This window comes from Alexandromys fortis, unplaced genomic scaffold, assembly GCF_014885135.2.
Source record: "Alexandromys fortis isolate MF-2015 unplaced genomic scaffold, M_Fortis_MF-2015_v1.1 scaffold_4, whole genome shotgun sequence".
In the NCBI taxonomy this organism is placed as follows: Eukaryota; Metazoa; Chordata; class Mammalia; order Rodentia; family Cricetidae; genus Alexandromys; species Alexandromys fortis.
The window spans coordinates 29,745,140-29,769,574 of NW_026067944.1; the positions used below are offsets into that span (position 1 = coordinate 29,745,140).

General features: G+C 43.3%; 1 protein-coding gene across 2 annotated transcripts in view; it reads left to right on the plus strand.

Annotated features, from left to right (window-relative positions):
• Positions 1-24,435, plus strand: part of Ccdc191 (coiled-coil domain containing 191) — a 67,103-nt gene that overhangs the window by 27,265 nt on the left and 15,403 nt on the right. Inside the window, exons 8-13 of one of the 2 annotated variants that reach the window (XM_050148797.1) lie at positions 3,730-3,920; positions 12,022-12,271; positions 16,214-16,674; positions 17,399-17,481; positions 19,410-19,492; positions 20,167-20,268. In XM_050148797.1, coding sequence (XP_050004754.1) covers positions 3,730-3,920; positions 12,022-12,271; positions 16,214-16,674; positions 17,399-17,481; positions 19,410-19,492; positions 20,167-20,268 — 1,170 coding nt within the window. Of the gene's footprint in view, positions 1-3,729; positions 3,921-12,021; positions 12,272-16,213; positions 16,675-17,377; positions 17,482-19,409; positions 19,493-20,166; positions 20,269-24,435 lie in introns of both variants that reach the window. The other variant, XM_050148798.1, reaches the window with a different exon arrangement.

Sequence of the window (24,435 nt, forward strand, 5' to 3'; positions counted from 1 at the left end):
GGACGACCTCTAATCCTCATTGTCACCTTGCCTGGATTTAGAATCACCTAGGAGACACACCTAGGCAAAAGTGCTCGGTGAGGTTTAAGGGAAAGGGAAGAGCCATCCATGGATTGTCCCAAGCAAATCCAAAGGAGAAAGCCAGCTTAGCCAGCATTCATTCCTCCCTGCCTCCTGACTGTGGGCACAGTGTGGCTGGATGCCCCAACTGCACCACTGCTTGGCCACTGTAGCTGTCGTCCTTTCCCTGCCGTGGTAGATGTGCCCTCGGACCCAGGACCCAAGTAAACCCTCTCTTAAATTGCTTTTGCCAAGAATATTGTCACAGCAATAAGAAAATTGACTAACATCAGAGTGGAGGGAACAAGCAGATGTGTCTGCGGGAGTGTGCCACTTGTCCTTGCAAGTCAGACGCGAGTACCAGGGTTTTCTTCATGCAGGTTCGCCAGACTCGTGTTTCCCTAAATAGTGTTTGCTATGGATCAAGAATAACTAAACAGCTATCCTCAATTCATTCTTTATTTTTAATCTAAATTTTAATGAGATTGCTTTTGAGCAAGCAGGGGGAAAACCCAGTAGCAAATTTATTTCAGTAAAGCAGTGTTCCAGGAGCCTGTCACTGGGCTATTGTTAACTTCTGCATAATGGGGCCCACTCCAGACTCTTAAAACCCACCCTTTGCTCCCAGGGTCTTAACCCTGGGACTTTAAAGGAGCATACTGACGGTAGAGTTTAGAAACTCCAGCTTTGCTCGCCTAAATTCAGTAACTTTCTAGCAAATGCTGTTGTACTGTGGTAAGCTATGTGTTGTTTGCTTTCGATTCAAAGAGAGAATGTGCCTTCCACTGTTGGGATAGACTAATTACCTAATAGATTAGAGCCACCAGGATGCCAGAATGTTTGAGTTTTGGCCTTGGAATTAACACTAATGCTTTACTTTGTGAATTTAATCATCCAGCATTAGTCTACTTAAAGTTTTAATTTGATGAGGTGACTCATGAGAATACTTACAATTTTGATTTTATCATAATCTAAGAATTAATAAATAGTATGTGTAGAACAATAAAGGACTAGTAGTATAGCCTAGTTGTATGTCGTTTGCTTATGTGCACAGAATCAATAAACAAATGAGTAAATGAACAGTTAAAAGTGTAATGGTACGCAGAAGTTACTGTGAACTTTATGATAAGAGAGAGAAAAATGCAAGGACATGGGCTGGGAAGATGGTCAGCAGTTGAGAGCACTGACTGCGCTTCCACAGGACCCAGGTTAGACTGTAGCACCCACATGGTGCCTCACGACCATCTGTAACTCCAGTTCCAGGAGATCCAGTACCCCCTTCTGGCCTCCAAGGACACCAGGCACTCAAGTGGGACACAGGCTTACATATGCAGGCAAAACATCCATGCACATTGAACTTGTACTTTCAGAGGACCCGCATTTATTCCCAGTATCCACATGATGGCTCTCCATGATCCTTAAATCCTGTTCCAGGGAATCCATGGTCCACTTCTGAGCTCCATGGACACGAGGCACCCTTGTCATGCACATACATACATGCAGGCAAAACACTCATACACAGAAAAATTGAATAAATAAATTTAAAAAGGCATTTTAAGATGCTGTATTCTGTAAGCTAGAGAAGGAAATAACAATGGGAAAAAGAAAAGCAAACCTCCATCCTGACAGCCTAGTGTACCCCATCACAGGTGAAGGCGAATCTTGTATCCAGCAAATCTCTCCTTTCCCTCTTCTACCTCCTTTCTTTCCTCATCTTGTGCCTCCCCAGCGTATCTGAGTTGAGATTCTACAAAATGTGCCCTCATTTGAAGTGATAAGAAAGGGCATAAATAAGGGCTTTGTTTAGGTTGTTTGTGGTTTCTCTTGATGAAATATTATAATACTATATGTTTATCTAAATGGGAATGTAACTATATCCTATATAGAAAAAATTATTCTGGCCAAGTAGCATATTTCCAAGAAGTCTAGAATATGTTTCTTTATATTTTTATTGGTCTTTTAAACTTTTTATTTATTGTGTGTGTACATGATGTATCTACGTCAAAGTCCTGGTTAGTTCGTTGTCAGTCTGACACAGTTGAGGAACTGCCTCCATAGATGGCCTGTGGGCATGTCTGTGAGACATTTTCTTGATTGCTGACAGATGTAGGAGGGCCCACCCTACTATGGGTGGTACCATTCCTAGGTAGGTGTGCCTGGGCAGTATAAGAGAGGTAGATGAAGGGGAACCTGGATGGAAGCCAGTGGGTGGCATCCCTCCGTGTCCTCCGCTTCAGTTCCTACGTCCCCGCTCCTGCATCACGTTCCTGCGCTGGCTTCCCTCAGTGATGGACTGTAACTCGTAAACCAAATAAGCCCTTCCTTCCCCTAAGCTGCTTTCAGTCTTGGCATTGTCCCAGCAGCAGAGAACAAACTAGCACCGTGAACAGTTTCGTGAAGTCAGTTCTCTCCTCTGGGGGTTCTGGAAGGACTCCGGTTGTCAGGCTTGCGGGGACAACCAGCTGAGGCATCTCACTAGCCCCAGGCTTTTATTTCTGTTTCCTCTTTCCCTATAACCTTCCAAAAGTAGAGATTGTTTCTTCAACAACTTTGTTTAGAGTTCCCAAACTGAAACACAGTGGCAGGTGTTTAGTAAATGTTGAAATAGTATCCCTTAAGTATTTTTACAAATAAGGAAGCAGTGAATTAGGCTAAAGTCTTTGAAATCCATCCTTCTCATAAAAGCCTCGTCCTGTGATGTTGCTTTCTGTTTGATCTCACGCTTAGCTCTCCTGTCAGGTTTGTCATTCCCAGGAAAGGGTACTGTTCCCTTCTCTCCAGAGTGCCACCGTCTCGTGGGGATCAGTAAACTTGAGATTCTGATAACGTGTAGTGAGCGCCTTGGTGGAAGAATGCCTGGAATACAGTGGGAGGAGCGCCTAGAGTTAGCCATAGGACTGTCCCTGGGAAGTAAGTGCTGAAGTGGACAGAGAAGGACACAGTGTGCTTCGTGCTGAGACCGGGAGGTGGCAGGAGACTGATCTAGAAAGAAGAGAATGTTTTTATGAAGATCGAGTACATAGACAAGGCCTGAGTGCGTGGTTTTCTCCTTAGACCTGGATCACGAGTAAAGTATGTCTGGGGACTTGGTTAGGGCATAATTTGCTATTGGCTGCATAGGTACGTGGTAGCCTGGGTGTCTCTAGGCCTTCTCCTCAAAACCCCAAGCACATGATTAGGGGTAGCCCAGGTAGGCTTGTCACTTTTAGCTCTCGTTTTCAAGGAACAGACGCCCCAATCTGTTCCACTGAGAACTCATGAAGGACGTGAGTGCCGCTCAAGACAGGATTGAACTAAAGGCTGACTTACTATTTGAAGCTCCAAGACATCCTAGCGGGGCAGGTCATGTTGGAATCAGCTCTGTCAAGCTCCTCAAGGCCTCTAGTTCATGTCTAAGATATGACCTGCTATCCCAGTTTACCACAGGACCAGTGCCTTGTAATGAGAATTAAGTATTTAGTTTAAGTCACGAAGCTTTGGGTGCCCCTGATGCCTGCTTAGATAGTTATCATTCCTCTAAGCTGAGCTTCATTCCATTCCTTCTGAATCACAGGTCGCAGATTTGTTCAGAGAAGTGTGGTGGGAAAATCTGAGGACAGGGCTGTCCATGTTGCATATTTGAAACACAAAAGCTGATTGGTGGTGGTTTTCCAAATGTTTCCACTTCAGTGTCAAAAACGGTATTTCTCTGCCTGGCACAAGCTGATTCTGGATCATAGGATAAAGCTGGGGAAAGCTGGGACCCTGTCTGACTGGAAGCTTCAACTGAAGGTCCTGCGAGCCTGGAGAGACCATGCACGATCTCAGAAGCGGAAGCGGGAGACCCAAGCCTTGGAAAATGACCTTAGGGAAGAGAACAGGTACATTATATAGACCCTGGCGTGCTTACCTAGGGCATCTTCCCTCGGAAGAGCCTGGAAGCCAACTTCAGAAAGGCTGCCCACGAGAACCAGCATGATACAGTGATCTGTTCTCCCGTGCTACCCCAGCTAGAGAGACTTCACTGAGAACTAGAAGCAGAGCGGGTATGGGATGCAAATGCTCCGATGGAGCTCGCTCCCTTTCGTAGAGGAGAGGCAGGGCTTCCATTGCTGAGGAATAGCGCCGCACCTTGTACCAGCTCACAGTTCTGAGGCGGGAGTTGGTGTATATGCCAATGATCCTCATTGATGGAGTCGCTGTCTGCACATAGAATGCTAATTAAGGACGCAGGGAACATCCATCTGGGAGGGCTAACCTGCCAAGAGTGATTCCTCCCACAGTGCTGCCTTTTGTTCCACACCTTATTTAGAGGTTTCTGGCGCTTTTATATCAAGTCCCTCTTTGCTGTCTCACACAGACTTCATTGTCAAATGAAGCTTTTTTTTATTTCATCATCTTAAAATTAAATGCATTTTCTGTTTCATTTCCAGGTTTAACCTTGCATGGTGTGTGTGTGTGTGTGTGTGTGTGTGTGTGTGTGTGTATGTGTGTGTGATTTTTGTTTTGTTGTTGCTTAGTAATGCTGGCTGTTGAACCCAGGGCTTTGCATGTTTTCCTACTGGCCTCCACACCCTCAGCCCATCACCTTTTTATTCTAGAATCAATGTCACTGAAGTAGAAGGAAGCGTTATGTTCTTATGTGTAATCATCACTGACAACTCTGTCATTCATTCCAGGATGAGGAACTCAGTGAATGGTGTGTGGAAGAGTTGCTCCATTGAAAGCATAGCTGATAAGCCCGCTGATAGGTGGTATCAGACCCTGGGAGGGCACATAGGCATCTGGCACATGGTCCGCTGTCCTCAAAGAACTCAGCTCTGAGAGAAAAGCAGCATCTAAAGACAGTGCAGGTGCTCAGCATATTGTACAGCAGGGGATGTGTTCCCTTCTGCTGCGAGGAACGCGATAGAGCAAAATGTCGCTGTCCGGGTAGATGCCTCAGATCCTGTAGACCAGGCTTCATCAGGATGGAAGTGGAGCCATCTGGTTTGGCTGGAGATACACGCCAATGTGACCTTGCTTGCTTACGTGCTGTTCTCCCTCTATAGTCCTTTGTTTTTACTCTGTGTGTTTGTGTGTGAGCCCACATGCGTACATATGTGCCCCATGTATGCAGAAGCCCGTAGAAGTCATAAGAGGCCATCAGATCCCCGGGAACTGGAGCTACAGGTGATTGTGAGCCTCCATGCCAGTTCTGGGAGCAGAGCTTGGATCCTCTGAAAGGGCAGCAAGTGCTCTTATCTCTTGACCCTCTCTTGCCCCCATGAAAAGCTTTATATGCTGGGACAAGGAGTTTAAGTGTTAGTTGGTTTTCAGGTGAATTTCTAAGCTTTCCAAGCAGGAGGATGATCCGTTTGGACCGTACAGTGGGGTGCATCTCCAGTGAAAGGGCCAGTGGAGAAGACTCTGCTTTAATCTGTCTCCAGAACCCCAGGGCCTCGTGCTTGGTGTAAGGAGCTGGGATGACAGCCGACTGCGAAACCGAATGATGGGCCTTTGCTGGGTAAAGAATGCAAACTGGAGACCGTGTAAGGGCACGGGGTGGAAAGAGCGGTGTTAAAGCCGCTGGTAAGACTTGCATGCTAGAAGAAAAATCTGGAGAACTCAGGATTCCATTCCAGTTAAACAGTTCAAATAGTAAAGGCACTAAATGGATATTTTATAATAGTATAATGTGCCATTTTTTTTTTAAGATCTCAGAACCTTTAGTCTGGTATCTGAATTATTTTCAGGTACCTATTTTTAAATGTTCAGAATAGGTCCTAAAATTTGTTTCACTGCTGAAGTTAGACAACATTTAACTTATAATACTTTTTTTTTACTATAAAGCTTTAGAACAACACATATCCTAGAGCAGGATGACACCTTAGGATCGTCTGACCCAGGCCCTCATTCCATGAATGAGGAAAAGAAAGCCCTGAGAGTAGAAGTGACTGTCACAGAGCCAGGTGGAGCAAGTGTGGGACGAGAACCTTGTCCCTGGGGTTCTGTCTCAGATGCCTTCGCCAGATAGTACTGCCTCCCGGTTAAGACAAACGGCATCTTAGTTGAGGCTTCCCCGGGCTAGCCATTAGTTTCTCCTGTGTTGTGATTTCTGCGGATAGCGCTGTGAAAACTAAGAGTGGCGATTAGCAAATGGCAGATCACCCTGGAAAGGAGAGAGACAGGAGCTGCTGGGCAGATGACCCTGGAAAGGAGAGAGACAGGAGCTGCTGGGCAGATCCCCTGGAAAGGAGAGAGACAGGAGCTGCTTCTGCAGACCCTCCTGCGGCCCAGCTCTCTGCGCGGTGAATGTTGCCCTAGAAACTGTTCTAGGAAATCCAGACCGTGGACTATCTCCATCATGCCCAGCGAGGTTTCTCTGCCTCGATGGACACCGACTGCAGTGATAAACGAGCCAGTTAGTGATGGGAGGCTCAGTTGCTTCCTTTCCTGCGGCTTAACTGGATGGAGTCTTCATGCTCCGGTGAGCAGCATGGATAGGTGAGAGCAAGTGATAGAGTGGTTACTCACGTGGGACGGGACACGTGATGCTTTGGCTCCTTGCAGGATGCTGCTAAAACCACTTGTCTAGTATTCCCATGTGAGCTGAATCCCCATCCCTGGTTTCTGCACCCACAATGGTTTTGTTCACTGAGGTTTCTCCTCATGGTCTGCTCCCCTGCAGGACCCGGCCTTGTGGGCTTTCTCTGTTCTTCCTACTCCTCTCTAAAGTAACAGCAAATCCCTGAGTTCTCATTCATAATTTAGTAACCTCCTTCTTCCTAAGCCTATGCAGTCTCACCTTCACTTTAAGGGTTCATCCACTTAGCCTACAAATGCATCTTGCTTTTCCTATTAGGAATTGTGGTCCTAATAGTGTGGTTCCATCTTCCTCTTTTCTTTCAGAAGTAGTGATGGTATTGGGTGTAATGGTGCATGCCTGTAATCCTAGCATTTGGGAGGGGAAGGCAGGGTGATGTGGAGTTGGACGGCGCCCTTAGCATATAGCCAGTTTGAGGTCAACCTGGGTTACATGAGACCTAGTCCCCCAAAAAAAATTAAATTAAAAAAAAGTTATTGTGACTAATGGCTTCACTAAATTTCCATATAATACCATACTATAGTTTCAGCATCGTAAACATTTCTGGACTCGTTTGCTTAGGCAATGCCATAGAACTCTACTACAGACACCTTTGATGTGGTGGCAGCGAAATTTTAAGTGTCAATTTCCGTAGCATCTACACTTTCACAGGTTGGCTTCGTGTCCACCGCTCCTTATAGTTCCAGGCAGCTCTGCAGGAAAAGGGGATAAGCAGGGTTTGAGTTTGGTGTCGTCTGCTGGCTCTTCGGTCCTGTTCTCCTGCTCTCTCTGGACTTTCCTAGGAAGCACCTGCCCTAGGCTGTCCCAGCCACCGTCCACGTGTCCTGGGCTGCCATCTTCACAGCGGTCCTCTGGCTCTGCCTGGAACATGCCTTAATCTCTCCTGTCAGTTCTCAAGCCCCCCACTTCTTTTCTCCTATAGCCCGTGATCGTCTGGACTTCTTCATTTCTGAGTTCAGCCTTCTGTGGGCAGTCCTGTACAGAGCAGTTCTGTCCATAGTGTTCAGTCGCCTTCCCTCTGTGCTCGCCCGGGTTCCCTGGTGAGTGGCCGGAAGCCACGTGGATTCTGCATCTGGGGAAGCCCCTAACAGGATCTGTCAGAGGACCAGACTCACTTGAAAAACTCCCTTAAACAAAACTGTCTTCTGTCCTGTTTCCCTGGGGGCTACCTAGTGCATGATTGGACGCATTAGCGTGCTCTTGCCTGTTGCTGCTGAAGCTGCTCATCCCAAATGCAGCGGCTCCTGTCACTGCCATTCTGTTCTGCACCAGGTCTTGGCACTTAGTCAGATTACTGGTATGCGGTTATTTATCCTCTCCCATTTCCTTGTGAAAAATTCAGAACACAGGGCCAGGGAAATGGCCCAGGCAGTAAAGGCACTTGCCATCCAGCCTGGTGACCGGAGGTCCATCCCTAGAACCCACACGGTGGAAGGAGAACTGACTCCTGCCAAGTTTTCCTCTGACCTCCACACGCTCATTGGAACCTCCAGCAAGAAAAGAATGCAAACATTAAGACGCGGTTTAGAGATCCAATAGTCTTGCTGTGAGATAGCATTATTACTCTTATCTATGGATTTCATTCTATATTTTGTTTTATTTAAGGTAACAAAAGAAAAACACATTTGAAGAGGTAGGCAGGACAGCGTTCTCAGCGCCATTCCTGAGGACAAATCGGCAGCTCAGAGACCATCAGCACTTGCCCACTATCCCAGGTCTGCTTGAAGTTCTCCTGACTTCGAGGCTCTACGTTACACACCTCTCACTAAAAGCACTATTAGAGGTGTTGATCCTGGACAACACAGTTCATACTTGAATTCCTATTTAAATCATTCCTGTTCTGTGCTCTTAGGGCCTTCAGAGACAGCCTTTCTTTGCAGGCAGTTATGTAATTATGATGATCAATTTCTACGTTCTTGCTAGAAGTGTTCTGATTTAGCTCACGAGCATATTGGGACAGGCTGTTTTCCATAAGGCACTCTGTCCTTCCTTGTCGTTCCTGGGAACTGTGTCTCGAGCCTTTTCTTCAGGTGGATTTACCTAAGCAATTGCATCTCACTGCGGTTTTAGGAAAATGAGGTGATTTCATAAGAAAAGGAGGCGACCCTTTCAGAACTAGCTCTATTTTTAGTGCAATCTTTTAAAAAAATATGGAAGTTGGTTCATATAGGACATTGTCACTGTGCCGGAACGAAGTGCAGAGCAGCAGGCATGGAAACAGCCTCTCTGGTTTCAGTGTCTGTTTTCTGCCCTTCCACCTGCGCTCACAAATACGGACGTCCTGCCTGCACGCCGCACCTCCAGTGCAGCCGTCATAGATGGCGCTCAGCACCGGAACAAGTGTGCCTTTCTGCTCACTTTCCCACCTTCTTGGTCTCGATGGAGTTCTAGAGATGGTTTCCCTGTGGCTTTTGTAGTATCTAAAGAATTGAACTGACGGCCAAGGGCCCAGTGCTGCTTTGGGCTGTTTATACTGTAAAAATAATGTTAGCACACCAGGTGCCTCTCACACCCACCCTTCTTGAGAAGACTGACGTAAGCTGGATTTCACATTAGTCAGCCTCACCCGCAAGCATCTTCTGCCCTAAAATTTATGAATTTTACTCCCTGGAGAAAGCTAAAGGTTTGCATTTGTCTCCCTACTTAGTCTTTGCAGCTTTCCCTGCAATTTAGCTTACTGCCTCTTCTAAAAATTGTATCAAGTCAGTCTCGTTAGATACTTATTTATTTCCATTACAGTAAAATACATACATGTTTATTATGACTTATAGTATGCTTTTATTTATAGAAACTATCTGCCAGCCACCAAGTATTTGTCAGCCATCATCAACTTAATAATCAACCATTATAAAGATCAATTAAATATAATGGTATATGTTGTCGGAAAGTGTCCTGGACACTCTCCTGCCGCTGCAGCAGAGTAGCATAGGCCAAATAACTTTAGAACTATAGAAGTTTATTTGGTTGCTAGTTCTGGGACTTAGAAGCTCAGAGCACACAGTACTGGCATGACAAGAGCAAGCAAGCACACACTGGACAGACGGGAGGTGGGGTTCTCACCCTTTTCATTGGTAACCATAACAACAGCATCAGTCTGCTCCTAGGGGCACAGCCTTTGTGACCTGACCAGCCATTTTCAGGTTGTGACCGGTAGAACACTAGAACACCTGCTATGGCCCCCAGCTCCTTAGTTAACTTTCCAGGGCCCCGCCGCTTCCTGTTGTTAAGAGGAGTTCAGGCTCCACATTCTTAGGTGTGTTGAAACCGTGGCAGCTGAGGTGCTTGTATCTCAGGGCTGGGTTAGAACAGAAATAGCCATGCTTGTTTCTGATAGCAAGGGGAATACTATTTGGAGAAACTTTGTTTCCTATAAAGATATCAGAAACAAAATACACACACACATTCATTTGAGTTTACATATAAGTTTCAATATTGTTACAGTGTAACATTTTTCACTGTAGGTAACCAGAGAAGGTCATGTAAACATTTTTAAAAACTATAGAAATGGGGCTGGAGAGATGACTGGCAGTTAAAGTACCTGGATTCAGTTTGGGGCACCCTGGTGTGAGGGGGGGGGTGTCAACATCCTTCTCTAACTACAGTTCCAGAGGGATCTGACGCCCTCTTTTGGCATCTGTGGTACTGCATGCATGCATATGGTCCAAGTATGTATTTACATGCAGACAAAACAGTCATATACAAAAGTAAACAAGTCATTGCTGGGCAGTGGTAGCACATGCCTTTAATCCCAGCACTTGGGAGGCAGAGGCAGGTGGATCTCTGTGAGTTGGAGGCCAGCCTGGTCTATAAGAATTAGTTCCAGGACAGGCACCAAAAACTACAGAGAAACGCTGTCTCAAAAATCCAAAAAATAAAAAAGTAAAAACAAAAGTAAACAAGTCTTATTTTTTATCTCTAGAAATCTAGAAATATTCTCCCTATGCACTGATTTAAATCATTATGATTTTCTTGATAGTACTTCAGAGTGTATATATAATGTTTAATATGAAGAGCTATGCAAACAGTGCTGTGGAGAACTCAGTTATGTTTACAAGATAAAATCAATAAGGCAAATAAGCAATATTGGATTTTGTCTCCAAATGGACACTTGATGCCACATAATCAATCATATAATAAGTTCCAAAGTCACAGTGATGCCCATCTCCCAATACATAAATACAAGAAATCTCTAGGCTTGAATCCAGCGTGCGTGCATGTGTGTGTGTGTGTGTGTGTGTGTGTGTGTCGTGCACGCAGATGTGGTGTTTACATGTGTGCAGATGGAGGCCCAAGGTCGCTTCAGTGTCTTCTTATGAAGTCAGGGTCTCTTTCTGAAGCTGGCACTCTTCTAGTCTGGCTCACCAGGTCGCTCTAAGGATTCCACCTTCCCATTTCCTGCATTTTGAGATTACAGACAGGTCGCCACACCTACCTGGTGTCTGCGCGGCCTCTGGGGACCTGAACTCCAGTCCACACACTCATGTAGCCAATGCGTTACTTGCAGAGCCTTCTCCTCAGCCCCAAGACTTGAATTCTTAACCAGCTTCCACCATGATGTCTCCTGGGATTGACTCCCATGGCAAAATCAATAATGTCTACTCCCAACTCAAGCAGCCAGGGTCACTAATGTTTACAAAGGTCGCAGGAGCCAGGAGGAACTCTTTCTTAGGTGATGAATGAGCGCTGAGAGCTGGAGCCTGGCCTGTGCCCTCACATGTGCCTAGTGCTTCAGGGCTTTGGCAAATGCGAGCTCGACCATGACTCTCTCCCCGTGCAGGTCCTTAACAAGATCATCTTCAGGGTTTGACATAGACTTTGATAAATCTTTTCTGCTGTTTGTTTATTTGTATTTTTGGAACAGGGTTTCTCTGTGTAACAGCCCTGGCTGTCCTGGAACTTGCTCTGTATACCAGGCTAGCCTCAAACTCACAGAGATCCGCCTGCCTCTGCCTTCCAAGTATTAGGATTAAAGACATGCACCACCATGCCCAGTGAGAAGTTCTAATTATTGGCCTCACTAAGTGATATGACTGGTCTACGGAGTTTTCTCCTAACCTGCCTGCCTTAGATTTCCACCTGTCTGAATATCTGTTTCCCCAACGCATCCTTCTTTTCAATAGTTACATGTATATATACTATAAATCAGTATGTCTTATTGGAAAGTTAGAATGAATAGTACAACCACTTTTTCTTCTTAAAGGTATATGCTGAGCTATTGATGCCTTTGATTAGAGTCCACTCTGAGGAATGTAAAGTAATTCTATTTAGTTTACTATAACATGACAAGATGGAGCATTTCAGGAACTTCTTTGGTCTTATGTTTCATTTGTATTATCAGCTAACACTATACATGGCTTCTTCTTTTTTTTTTTTAACGGACGTACTTTGTCTCTTAGAAAACAGCAGCTGGCTACCGAGTTTAACCGGAAACAACTTCTCCGATACTGCTTTGCTGAATGGCAGCGTTGGCATAGTTCAGAAGTTATAAAGAGGGAGCTGGCGCTAGCCAAGGAGCAAACTCGGAAGAAAATGGATGAGCTGCTGAAGGCAGCCTCCCTCGGGAAACTCAATTCCAATGGGTCATCGAGTATCCATCGTCTTGCAGAGACAACAGCCCAGGTGGACCTGCCAGTGGGAAGTGGAGAGGTACATTGCTCCCTTTGTTTGGGCTTCATGTTTGTTATGGATTTGCATCTGAGCTTTGCACTTTCATGGCAGCTGGCATGAGAGTGCCCTGTCTAAGCTATGCAGAGGTTAGGGCTGCTACAGTGCACAAAGCTTATGCACAGCCATGCAGGCTGTGATTATTTCCTTGACCGGAATTTTTTTCAATAGTCATATGTCAGTGTTGGGCTACCTAGAAGTTGCTAAGGACATGATAGAGAAGGGATTTGGAACAGGTAAGTGAAAGGCCTTTGGAAAGAGAGGGTTAAAGCTTGCTGACAACTCTTGAGCCCCCATTTGATCTCCACACATTTCCTTTTCGGATAAGCTTGTGATATAATGTATTCTTAACTTTTGTTTTTCTAATAAGAAAGTTGTTCATACTAATTGTGACAATTTGGTAGGAGAAAAATCACCAAGAATGTTTTTTTTTTTTTAAATCAAGTGGTGATGGTATGTACCTGTAACTGCAATCTCCAAGTCAGTCTGGGCTGTTTAGTGAGTTCAAGGCCAGTCTCAATAAATAACCACATCTATTATTCCATTATCTGGAGGTAACAGGAAGTACAGTTATCTATTCTTTTCTCTATTGAGGCATGTATAAATTTCTTATTGTTAATATTTTATTTAGCTTTAAATTCCCCTCCACTAGGTCACTGAAGAAATCCAGCCTGCCATAATCAGGAAAAGGAAGGCTTGTTGGGTTTTTTTTTGCTTGTGAGACCTGGTCTCTTACAGTACAGTCTGGCCTAAAATGCACTCAGTAGCAAAGGCTGGCCTTGAACTCCTGATCCTACCTCTGCTTCCCAAGTATTGGTATTATGCAAGGTTGTTCTGTGGGATTTGTTTGGTTTGGTTTTTTTAAATATGAATGTAACTATTTTATTTTCTTATAAACATCTTTTGGATTTGGTAAATAGAACGTGGACATTTTATATTACTAAATATATCTTAGCCATAGTTCTTCTTTAAAAGTAGCTCTCAGAGCTAGACCTACTGATCAGAATTTCTGGGAATGGGGCAGCAGTAATTTCAGTTCTGCAGGTGAACTCAGTACCCACCCTGGTTATGAACCGCAGCTCTCTGCCGTCATTTTGTAATGCAAACATGACATTGTATGGTGAACCTAAGCTAGAAGTAGTTAACTCATAGGTGGCTGAAATTTAAGTTGTTTTCAGTTTGTCGTTATTTCAAACAGTGTTTCACTGGACATCCTGTTAGTAACTAGTCTTTACATATATACATAATGCTTTACTTAGGGTGAGTATTTTAAGACAGAATGTATGTTCTATTTTTATCTTATGTTTTTTATCATTTGCATTTCTATTGCTAGTGAAGTTAAGCATTTTTATATTGCTGTATATACATAAAGATATGGCTATAGAAAGATAGGCATAAGTAAGTCACCTTTGTTCCTTTTTCTACTAGTGGACATGTCTCTTTACTCATAGGAGTTCTTTAGACTTTTCGGAATATTGATACTTTCATTATTATGTGTGCTGCAGACGGTTTTTCTCCTGTTCATCTGCCTTTCCGGTTTGGTTGGTGTTTGGTGCTGTGTCTAGCTGTTCATTTCTTATGAGGTCACTCCTAGCAGTTTGTCTTTCTCTGTTGCACTTGTCTTGTTAGAAAGCCTTAGGAGAGGATCCTCTGCCTCCACCCTGCTCGAAGTGCTGCTAAGTGCTTAACTCAGGCACATAAAATTAAATTGGGCACCTGAGGGGCTCAGCCTTGCCTTATACCCTGATTGCTCTGAGCAAGCAGGATGGCTTCCATTTAAGGTACTCTCCTCAAAGAAGGAGCCCAAGAATGCTTATTGGGGCTTATGTAACATCCTTGGCCCTTCCCCCAGGCATTTTATCTACTTTCATATTAGCTAGATAATTTCATCTCTATTGAGACCCAGAAAAGATTTATATCCTAAGAAACAGCTGAATGGAACCTTTTTTTTTCTTATCAAGTTCTACTGTTGTTAACTTAAAATAAAAAAAGTCAGCAAAAATACCTTTCCTGTGTAAAACAACAAAAAATGCTGTATAACATACATATATTTCTATGTATATATGTGCATATATATATTTCAGAAAAAGCCTCCAAGTTCCAAACTAAAGAAGAAAAAGTTTTATCAAGAAAATAATTTTGTGGAAAAAAAATAGAACAAAAGAAAACAAGGGACTAAAATAGGCCTTAGAGTTCAGGAAATAAACTCCATCTTTTCTGGGATGTACAGTAAAACACGAGCACATTAAATGCCTTAAAAGATTTCGAAATTATCAGTTAGCTGGTAGGTAATTTCCTCTGAGTAGACCGGGCTGTGCAGTTCTTTTCCAGCAAGTACAAACTGTACCATTAGGCTTTTGTTTCATTCTCCTGTTGTTACCTTCAGAAGTTGCCATGATCCAAAAGAAGCTTTGGTGCTGTACTCAAGCTTTTATGCAGTCTTGCTGGGCTAATAAGGGGTCATTACCACAAGGTTTAAAAGCACCTAACACATCTACCCTGCTTGATGCTAAATTACATAAGCAGGGCTCTCATGAATAAACGTCCACTGACATTTCTAAAATAAAAGGTTATTTTTAAAGTCTTTAGCATGTCAGGGTTTCCATGGATCACATCTCTCACGTCAGCTGAGTCTTAGAGAGCAGTTCCATCATCACGAGCAGTGTTTCTGAGTCCCTAAGGATGGTACCCGTTAGTGCTGAAAGCTTCTAACACGGGACAGCCCATGGCTTTCCCTGCCATTGCGCATGGTATAATTGTAGCTGATCACATCACGGACTCAAATATTCTAACTTGACATGAATTTTGGCCAGAATAAGTTTTGCTGTTAGAAATGCTTCTTTCCTTCCCCCTGGGTAATGTCATTGAGCATGAGTCCTGCCTATAAATGAAGTTTACATCTTTGAAAGGTATTATATTGTATGCTAATACAAGGTATTTAGATAAAGCTGTTCTTATGTAGAGCAGATATTTGCTTAGCCCTGGCTTTCCACAAACCTCCCCCAAACAGATAGTTGGGAAAGAACTGGAGATTAGTCTCAAAATCAGAACTGGGGTTGAAATTTGTATTCTATTTAAGGATGAATTTAGTAGAGATGGAACAGGCCTTGAAAGAACAGATCTGTTGCATCTTAAGAAATAACTGAAAGTAATTTTTTTTTTCTTACCAAGTTCTTACTGTTATTACCTTTAAATGAAAAGATCAGCAAAAAGTATTTTTTCTGTGCAAAACCAAAATTTGCAATATAATAGACTTACATACATAAATTTAGAGTTAAGACATACATATATACATGCATACATATGTTTAGACTTACGACATACATACATATATACAAACATGTTTAGACCTAAGAGAAAGCCTCTAAGTATCTGAAGTGAAAAAGAAAATTTTCAAACATTCTTGAAGAAAAAATATATCCTGTGCCACAAAAAAGGTCAGATTTCTGTAAATTTTAGTGTCAGTTTTACATTTAAAAAGTTATATATTGTAAGAAATAAACTTGTCTGGTTACAAAATGAACTTGAGAAAATCCTAAGAGGAGGTTGGGCATGGCGGTGCATGCCCATATAGTAAAGCACTTTAGCAAGGGGAAGCAAGAGGGTCATTAGCTCAAGGCCAGCCTGAGTTACGCGAAGTACTTTCCCATAAAAGCCAAAGGACTCTTCCAGCTCCTTGTAGATGCCTCGGCCCATGACAACAGCCCCCACAGCTCTGCCCACATTCCACTGTTGATGGGGAGCCCAGCATGCATTCTCAGCGGCTTACAGCACTATGCTCGAGGTGTCTGAGATCCCCGGACATAGAGAGCAGGGCATCTCTACCTGAGGTGTAGCACACTTGTGCCATTGAACAGAACATAATGAGACCAAGCCAGGATCTCAGCTCATCAGTATGAGTTAGAATATTACCGTTTTCCTCAGGTCACCATCATGCCCACTTGGTGGGAAAAGCCACCCGTGGTGAGCAGGGGTTGTATGCGGAGCCATTCCCCAGGAAGAACAACCGAGGGTGATATTAAGGGTCCCCTCCCAGATGTCTGTGGGAGCACACCTGGCACACAGCAGCCCAAGACTCCAGATGCTAAGACCACTAAACAGCCCAGGAGCCATGAAAAGCCTGGGACCACTAGCCAGGAAGCAGAGCCTGATTGTGAGGGGCCTTCCCACCGTCGCTATGTCTACCAGCAACAGCTGATTGAGAAGCAAAAGAAGAAACTCAAGGAGCAGCAGAAGCTCATTCAGCAGCTGAAGGAAGACCAGCGGTTGGCTGAGGCCCGGTGGGCAGCCAAGCGTGCCACAGCAGTCACAAAAGCACAGAGTCGCCTTCTGTCCAGTCCCAGAGGAGCGGAGGAGCCGCCAGGAACCTGCCAGAAGCTTCTGAAGTAGGTCGGCAGTCTCAGAGCATCCCCTGAACTTACTAGAGGGGGTTTCCTTTGAGAAAGAGAGGCTGCTGAGTATCTTTGCTTGGCTCTTACTCTCCTATGTCTTTATGCGGTCTGTCCACTCAGAAAGCCAAGAAGCCTCATGGATTCTGACTTGCCCGTGTGAGGTGTCCATAAGTATTTAAAGCAGAGGGCTGCCTAGATGGATACACTATATAGTGAGCACTGGGAGGTAGCTGCCTTTGGGAGAGGAACTTTGTAACTGTGTAGGGAAAGAGAAGAATGCTTGTTCTAACTCGATTTCTGAGTTTCTGATTATGCTTAGTGCTGTGAAGCCAGGGCAGACATCATGGACCCCATGGACCAGCCACAGGGCTGGATAATTTCCTCGCTTGTTCGAAGTAAAATTTTGTACCTCCAGGCTTAGAATAGGAGTTCTACATTGCCTCAAAGTCTCTTAAGACAATTTCAGGCGTGCCTGAGACATACTTTGGTGTGTGATGAAGGTTGTTAGAACAGATCAGAAGATGCGGGTGGGGTCTGTCTTATGCTGACTCAAGTCTGGGTATAGCACTTCATCCTTAACTCAGAGTTCAGGTGAACTTTGTATAGCGCTTTGGGTTCCTTGGGTGCGAAGACTTTGAAGGAAGCCAATTATCAATTTAAATTTTTTTCTTTTCTTTTTCTCCGTATTTTCTTCAAGTTCATCTGTTCTCTCCCCAAGGTGTGAAGACAGTAGGACTGATTCCAGAAATTCTCTTTCTGCATCCAGAAGGAACCTGACGGCACCCCATCCCTTACTGAAAGGCAAGGCGGTCCTGGTGGTTTTCATGATGGTGGCCTTTTCCGCTGGAGTAGCATTTGTCTGGGACTGCAAGCTTCCAGCTCATAGGCTTTGAGATGTGGTAGAGCCTTCTGAAAACCTAAGCTCTATCACATGGGAGAAATGGAATGCACAGGGAGCCTCCACTACTCTCCTCCCTTTCCCTTTTGCCAACCCTGGTGGCTTCCCCAGCTAACACATGCGTGTGTATGTGCATGCTCAGGGGTGCGCACGTGCTTACACAAATAAACACACACACAGAGCATGGGGGACACACCATTTTTCTCTAATTTGAGATCTGTATTGTGGAAAATGGGGGGATTACTCAATTGAAAACTCTGAGTAGCAACTAAGGCTAAACATCAATAAAGTTCATCTGCCATTATACCCCATCAGTGCCAAAATACTGAAGCGTTCATAGCAAGTCAAGTCATGCTGTCATTTTATGGTGCATTATCTTAATGGTAGCATTTTGGTGATGAGATATATAAACCAGATAGTTTAATTTGATGGCATTTTAGGTGCACATGCAATTCTTTGTTTAAAGATTAAATAGTGCTTTGGGAGTAGAGGCATTCCTCAGGACCCACCTAGTAGTTCTGCTAGTTGATTTTGTCACATAGCTGCTCTACACACACACACACACACACAGTGGGGAGTATTTTGACAATTACATTGAGTTTTTTTAAGTTATGGCCAAATTGCCACGCTAGCTAGAAGTAATGGCATCTGAGAGACATAGTAGTCAGTTCCTGTCAATGAAGAGACCAGCTGGCTGCGTATCAGATGTCTGTCTGCAGGACAGCAGCTGTTGCTGGTTGCCTACTACTTAGGCTGATCTGGAGATGTCCAGTTCATTGTGATAAGTTTTTGAAATTATTGTTTGCTCAATGACTTAGCTATTTTAGAATCCCAGTCTGTTTTTCAAGTAGACTTTAATGATTCAGTCTAGAAAAGATGGGGAATGGATTGCCGAGACGCTGCTTCTCAGGCTCTTTACTTTAATCCTCCCGTCTATTTCTGCCTCCTTAAGGACAGTCTCATTCCACCATCTGTGCCACCACCACTAGTCCTTTGTGGCAAAGCAGACACTTAATATCCTTAAGAAATAGCTTGGTGAGTTTTTGTTTATTAATTCTTAAAACTTGGCTTAAATTTTCTTCTCTGTAACACGGCCCAAGGAACTGGAAGTAACCATTGGCTGGCTTTGCGTGCAGAACTCAGTGCTCCTGCTGCCCATGCCCCCGCCTGCGCCAGCCCCGGCTGATTATAGTCATATTATCAGACCATCTTGCACATTTGTTTCTTTTGGATCGATATTTAATAAACTGTCAAGAACAGGAGTCTGACACTCAAATTCATTCTGATGCCAGTTCTCCAAATGCCTGGTTCACTTCCATTTCCGGCCCATCTGGGTGCCTGGGTCTTAAAACTACTTTGAAATGTATTCACCCTGACCCCAACTTTAGGTTTTCTTGTTGTTGTGCACACACATGCACAGCGGCTTCAGAACAATGCGAGCCTCACTTAAAGTGAGAGTGAAGGGATTTCTCTACTCTCTAAGTACTTGTTAGCTGTGGTTACATTTTTTTCTTTGTTCATCAGCGATATATTAAAATTATGACTTCTGAGTTTCATATACTAGAAGTCCACCATCCAGGAATATTGTCTTATTTCAACCAATAGAAATATATTCTAAAGAAATATGAAACCAAAAATGTAATGAATGTATAACTTGGTCATCACTGCTGATGTTAGGTCTTTAACCTGTTGAGTTCAATCAGCTCCATATGTCAGGATGTTCAATTACAAGAAAGCTCTAATGATAACTCTGATTGGGACTAGAATATGGAGACATTTTACAGAGTACTTCATACATTTTTTTATATTGGATGATGTTACTATTTTTCAGCCATGGAAGAGAGAGCAATTCAACGAGCTGAACGTAGGCGGATCTTGGCAGAAAAGAAGAAAAAACAAGAAGAAGACAAATTGGTAATAAATTCAGGATGCAAACTGAGGCAAGAAAAATGGTTTGTTCAGATTTCAAAAGCTGGGACCTTGCTTGTCCATGCCTCCTAAGATAGTAGAGTTAGAACAACTTCAGAAAAGCTGGAGGCCTAACCCTTTGAATTCAGTGTTAGAAAATGAGGGAGGTTGTATGTAGCATCATTAGCAGAAGAGAACGGAATGTTACAGAAGTGAATGACAGCTAGCAGATGGGCAGGGTCGCAGATAACCACAGTTAGTGCACTGTAGATAGATAGATGTCTGACCCACTGACTTCGTGAAAAACGGTCATCTTCCAAAGTCTGACCTACTGTCAGAAGGAAAGTCTGCATCTACAAGAAAAACGTAACAATTCTGTTTGGAGTGGGCTAAGCAGACATCACCACACCATACTTCTGTTTCACAAGTGAAAGTAAGAACTGAAAATAGTCATTTTATCCTGAAAGCAGAGTGGCCGTATTCATGTGCAGTGTCCCCTTTGGCAGAAGAAGGTCCCTGTTAGAGAGACCCCTAAGTTACAGGGCATGTTGAGTATTCCCCTCCTGCCACAAACGCACAGTCCAGGGGCAGGCCTGGCTCCTGGTAGGTACTTGACTGCCTCACCACAGAAAACTTCCTTTCCCACTCAGGAAGGGTCTCGGTTTTCTTATCTCATTCAGGCTCAGTTAAAGGCCCAAGAGGAAGAACGCCAGAAGAAGGATGCAGAAGAAAAGCAAGCTCAGCTGGAGAGAAAGCGAGAGGAAAAGAGGCTGAAGATGATGGTTAGTAGTCTTTCTGGAGTCTGTAGGCAGCTGCCTCTGTTGGGGCTGACTGCTAGTGATCCGGTGGCTCCGTCTCCTCACTTGTGCACTGGCCATGGGGTACTTAGGCATAGGATGCGCTCAGCAGATGCGGTGAGTGGATAGAGCAATGAGCGATTAGAAGGAAATGTGCTTCAGGGGACTTGGAAAGCAAGCTGTTGGATGCTGGCTGAAAAGATGTGACCTTACCCTCTGGAGGAAACATAGCGGAGTATTTGCTGTGTCGGGCGGCACACAGAATAAAGAGTCAGGAAGTCACATGAGGCAAACTCCACAGAGATTTTTGAGACAGTAGAAGCATTTCCATTCCTTGCTAAATCAACATAAGAAATCTCTAAAAGCAGCTGTGTCTTCCCTTAAAAGCTGGGGAGCTATTCTAAAACACATTCCCCAACATGTGTTATACTCCATGTCATCCCAGTCGCTCCTGAAATAGCAGGCCGCTTTGAGAAAGTATAAATTCGGTAGTCAAATGGTTTTGGAAAATGCTGTTTAAGATAAACAAAGTTCCTTAATTAGTTGACTTCCCAAAACTTTTGACATCCTACCAGACATGAGTCTCCAGAAAAGAGGCACAGTATGCCAAAGTCAATAGACAAATCTGACTCCAGACCACCTTTTATAAAGCACCCCGTGACATGCCGCGAAACAATTTGAGGCCGTACTACTGCAAAACAACAAAATAACTGTAAAAAACCATACTGTGTAACAGATGTGTCTCTCATGGCTGCTCACTGTAGAAAACTTGAGAATTACAAAGGAGAGAAAAAATATCCGAGCTCAGCACTAAGAATTAACTCCTTTTTATTTTAACATCTTGGCGTCTCTACACTGGGCCTTTTTCTGTGTGCATCTCTTTGTTAATAGACCGATCATTGTCTGCCTGTAGGTATGGATAGCTGTAAACTGTTGTCTTTTTCTTCTTTAGACTCTACCATCAGTATATCCAGAATTCTTTGGGGCTTCCTAATTTATATAGTGATGTTCTTTTAAAAATCTTTATTTTGGATTAATGCAGATTTACAAAAGAATTGTAAGGAGAGTATCGGCTGTGTCTTTCTTGTCTAATGCTACCCAATCTCACCATGAAGCATTCACTAGCAGTCAGAGTGAACACATCACTGCAGACATTGTTTTTCCAAGAGTATTCAAGAACTACTTTGGGATGTCACATCCCTATCCTGTCCCCTTAGTGTGCTCTGGGCTGTGACAGTTTCTGTCTTTCCTCATTTGTCCTGATTTTTCTGAAGATTTCAGAAACGTCCCTCCATGTGTGTGTGGCGTTTTTCTGACAATTACTCTTCACTGGTGGCTTTCTGTGGTGACACTTGGTCCTTCTTAAACACGTGGCAGTGTTGTACACGAGCCCAGATGAAGCCTATCTTCTGATGGCTACTTGATGACCTGAGTTAGCCAGTGCCTAAGAGGTCTCATCACTGAGTTCCCAGTCGTTCTCCTCTTCACACTCTATCCTCTGAAAGAGCTTTGTTAAAGGCAGAGAGGGAGCAGTTCAGTTCCGTCCCCTACTAGAGGAGAAACTACAGCGAGTACTAAAACTCTGTAAATCAAACTGGCTGCTTCCTTCATTTATTTATTCAGTCATCATGTATATAACTATGGATTCATGTATATTTATTGTGTACTTTGGATGATGAAAAATACTGTTATTAACTTTATTGTTTAAATTAAGGTTTGATTGGCTTTGGGAGCTCTTTGAGGCTGGCTCCTGGTTAGATATGCCTCCATTCTTCTGTGCTTTCTGGATACCTTACTCTCTGGAGCTTTTCCTATCATATTTTCACTGCCAAGCCCCAGAATCAGACATTTTTTCTAAGATGCCTTAGTTCTATGTGGTATCTGGAAAAGAAGGTCTGGGCACTGAGCAGTGAGTTACTCCTGGAACGTTCCTGATTCTGGAATGTTGGAAGACAGGGACAGATGATATACATGCATACATACATACATAATGCCATGCATATACAACTGACTATAGCCATTTCCTCATATATAGTTAAAGTGAACTCATACAGATGTCTCCAGCTCTAATCCAGGACCAGAGAATTTATTACAGCCATCCATCTTGTTTGCTGACAATCTGAACCTTAACTCCAGTCTGTTCAAATGTATATGATTTGTTATAATGAGTTCAGGGGTAGCCTAAACTCTGTCTCAAAATCTGCTTCAGATCTATTCATTCATTTGGGACCTTTAAACTGTGGATGTTATGTTTCCTGTGGCTTATTATATGTTGTCATCCTTGAGTATTCCTTATATATTCAATTAATTGATAATTTTTATTATAAAATGATGTCGAATTTTATCTAATTGTTTTCCATCTATTGAGATGATCATGGAATAATAATAATAATAATAATATTTACTGATGTGTATAGATTGAACTGTCCTTTCATTCCTGGAATAAAGTTTACTTGATTGTGGTATATGATACTTCCTTTAACTTGGTCTGCTACTGTTTTGTTGGAGATTTAAAAGGTGATATTCATCAGGAATTTTGACAATATTTTCCATTCTTGCATCACCTTTGATTTGGTTTAGACTAAGGCTGGCCTCACAAAATGAGTTTGAAAGTGTTTTTTCCTCTTCAGCATTCTGGAAGAAAGTTGGTCATGGTGTTTATCAGAACAGAAAGCAGACTATAAGTATCCGATGTGGATCTGTCTGCTAGCAAACATTTTTGTTATTTTAAAGCTATTAACATAAGAGTGACATTGACGTAATTGAATTAAAATATTCTGTCTCCAACTGTGGTACTTGTCCTCTCTTTCTCTCTTTGCCTTTCTTCTCTGATTTTAATAAGCATCTTTATGATCCTACCTTATCTCCTCTACTGAGGGACTTACTTTCCTTTGAAGATTATTTTTAGTGTTATCTAGAGTTTAATAATCTTTATCCACCTGCAAATCACGTACTTCCTGTATCATCCGAGAGCCTTACGTCCTTGGATTTCATGGCGTTTCTCCCGCCAGGTTACTGCTGTCCTATGTGTCGTATTTTCTTATATTCTGCTGTGAATACTAGTGCCTTGCTGGACTGACTTACACACTTGTCTCTTTGTAGTATTAGTGACAGGACTGTTAGGTTTTGCTTTCCATGTCTAGTGTTCTTTCTTTGTACAGATCTAAATTCTTAATCTTTGTCGTACATTTATGAATTTTAACAGTCTGTAGGGCAGGGCTTCTGGCAGCAGAGTCCTTCAGCGGCTAACCTGCTTCCATCCTTTCAGAGAGCCTCAGTCCTGTGTCCTTAGAGGACCTTTTCTCTGGTGCAGGTTCATGAGGAGAGAGCCGAAAGCTCTCTGGAGTATCTTAGGAGGACACTTTTCCTGTCGGGTTATCTGCTCCTCCCTCCTTACGTAACTCATCCACTGGCGTAGGTCGTCGACTGGCACATTAGTGTTAGGGTTTCAGCATAAGGACTTGGGTCTCTAACAGTGGACCAGAGGAGTTTCTTCAAGACTGCCTCATGCTTACCTTCTTGAATACGATTCATCCAGATGTGGTTTATTTGTTAGGTAGCTTGCCTTGCTTAGTAGTTTTAAGCTTCTTCGATATAGTTTTGTGTTTTCTCAAAAAATTTAAAAATGCTTTTACCCATTGTTCTTCAAATATTCCAGCTGCCTCTCTTGATTCTCCTTCCCGATTCCCAGTCATGCAGGTGTATTTTTTCAGCTGTACAGTTTTTCACTTTGCGACTTCACAGTTACTGTGACTTCCTTGCTCTTATTTTCAGGTCGCCCGGCTCTTCTTCAGCTATTTCATCTAGTCATCACTAACTGAAGGCCTCTTCATTTCTGTCACCTCGTTTTTAACTTCTGTTTTGAACTTTAGATTTTCATGTCTACTACACTTACCTATCTGACATTGAATGATGTCCACCTTTCCCACTGGAGTCTCTAACACTGTCCACATTATTTAAAATTCTGGTAGCGTCATCGTCTTTGTCATATCCGTGTCTTGTTCTGGTGATTGTTTTATCTTTCCAGAAATTATTCTTATCTTTTGGCATATTCTTGTTGAAAGCCAGACATTTGCTTAGGACAACAGAAATTTAAGTATGTAGGGCTTTATTGTGGAGATCTGTGTTAATCTAGGCAGGAATCAGGCTTTG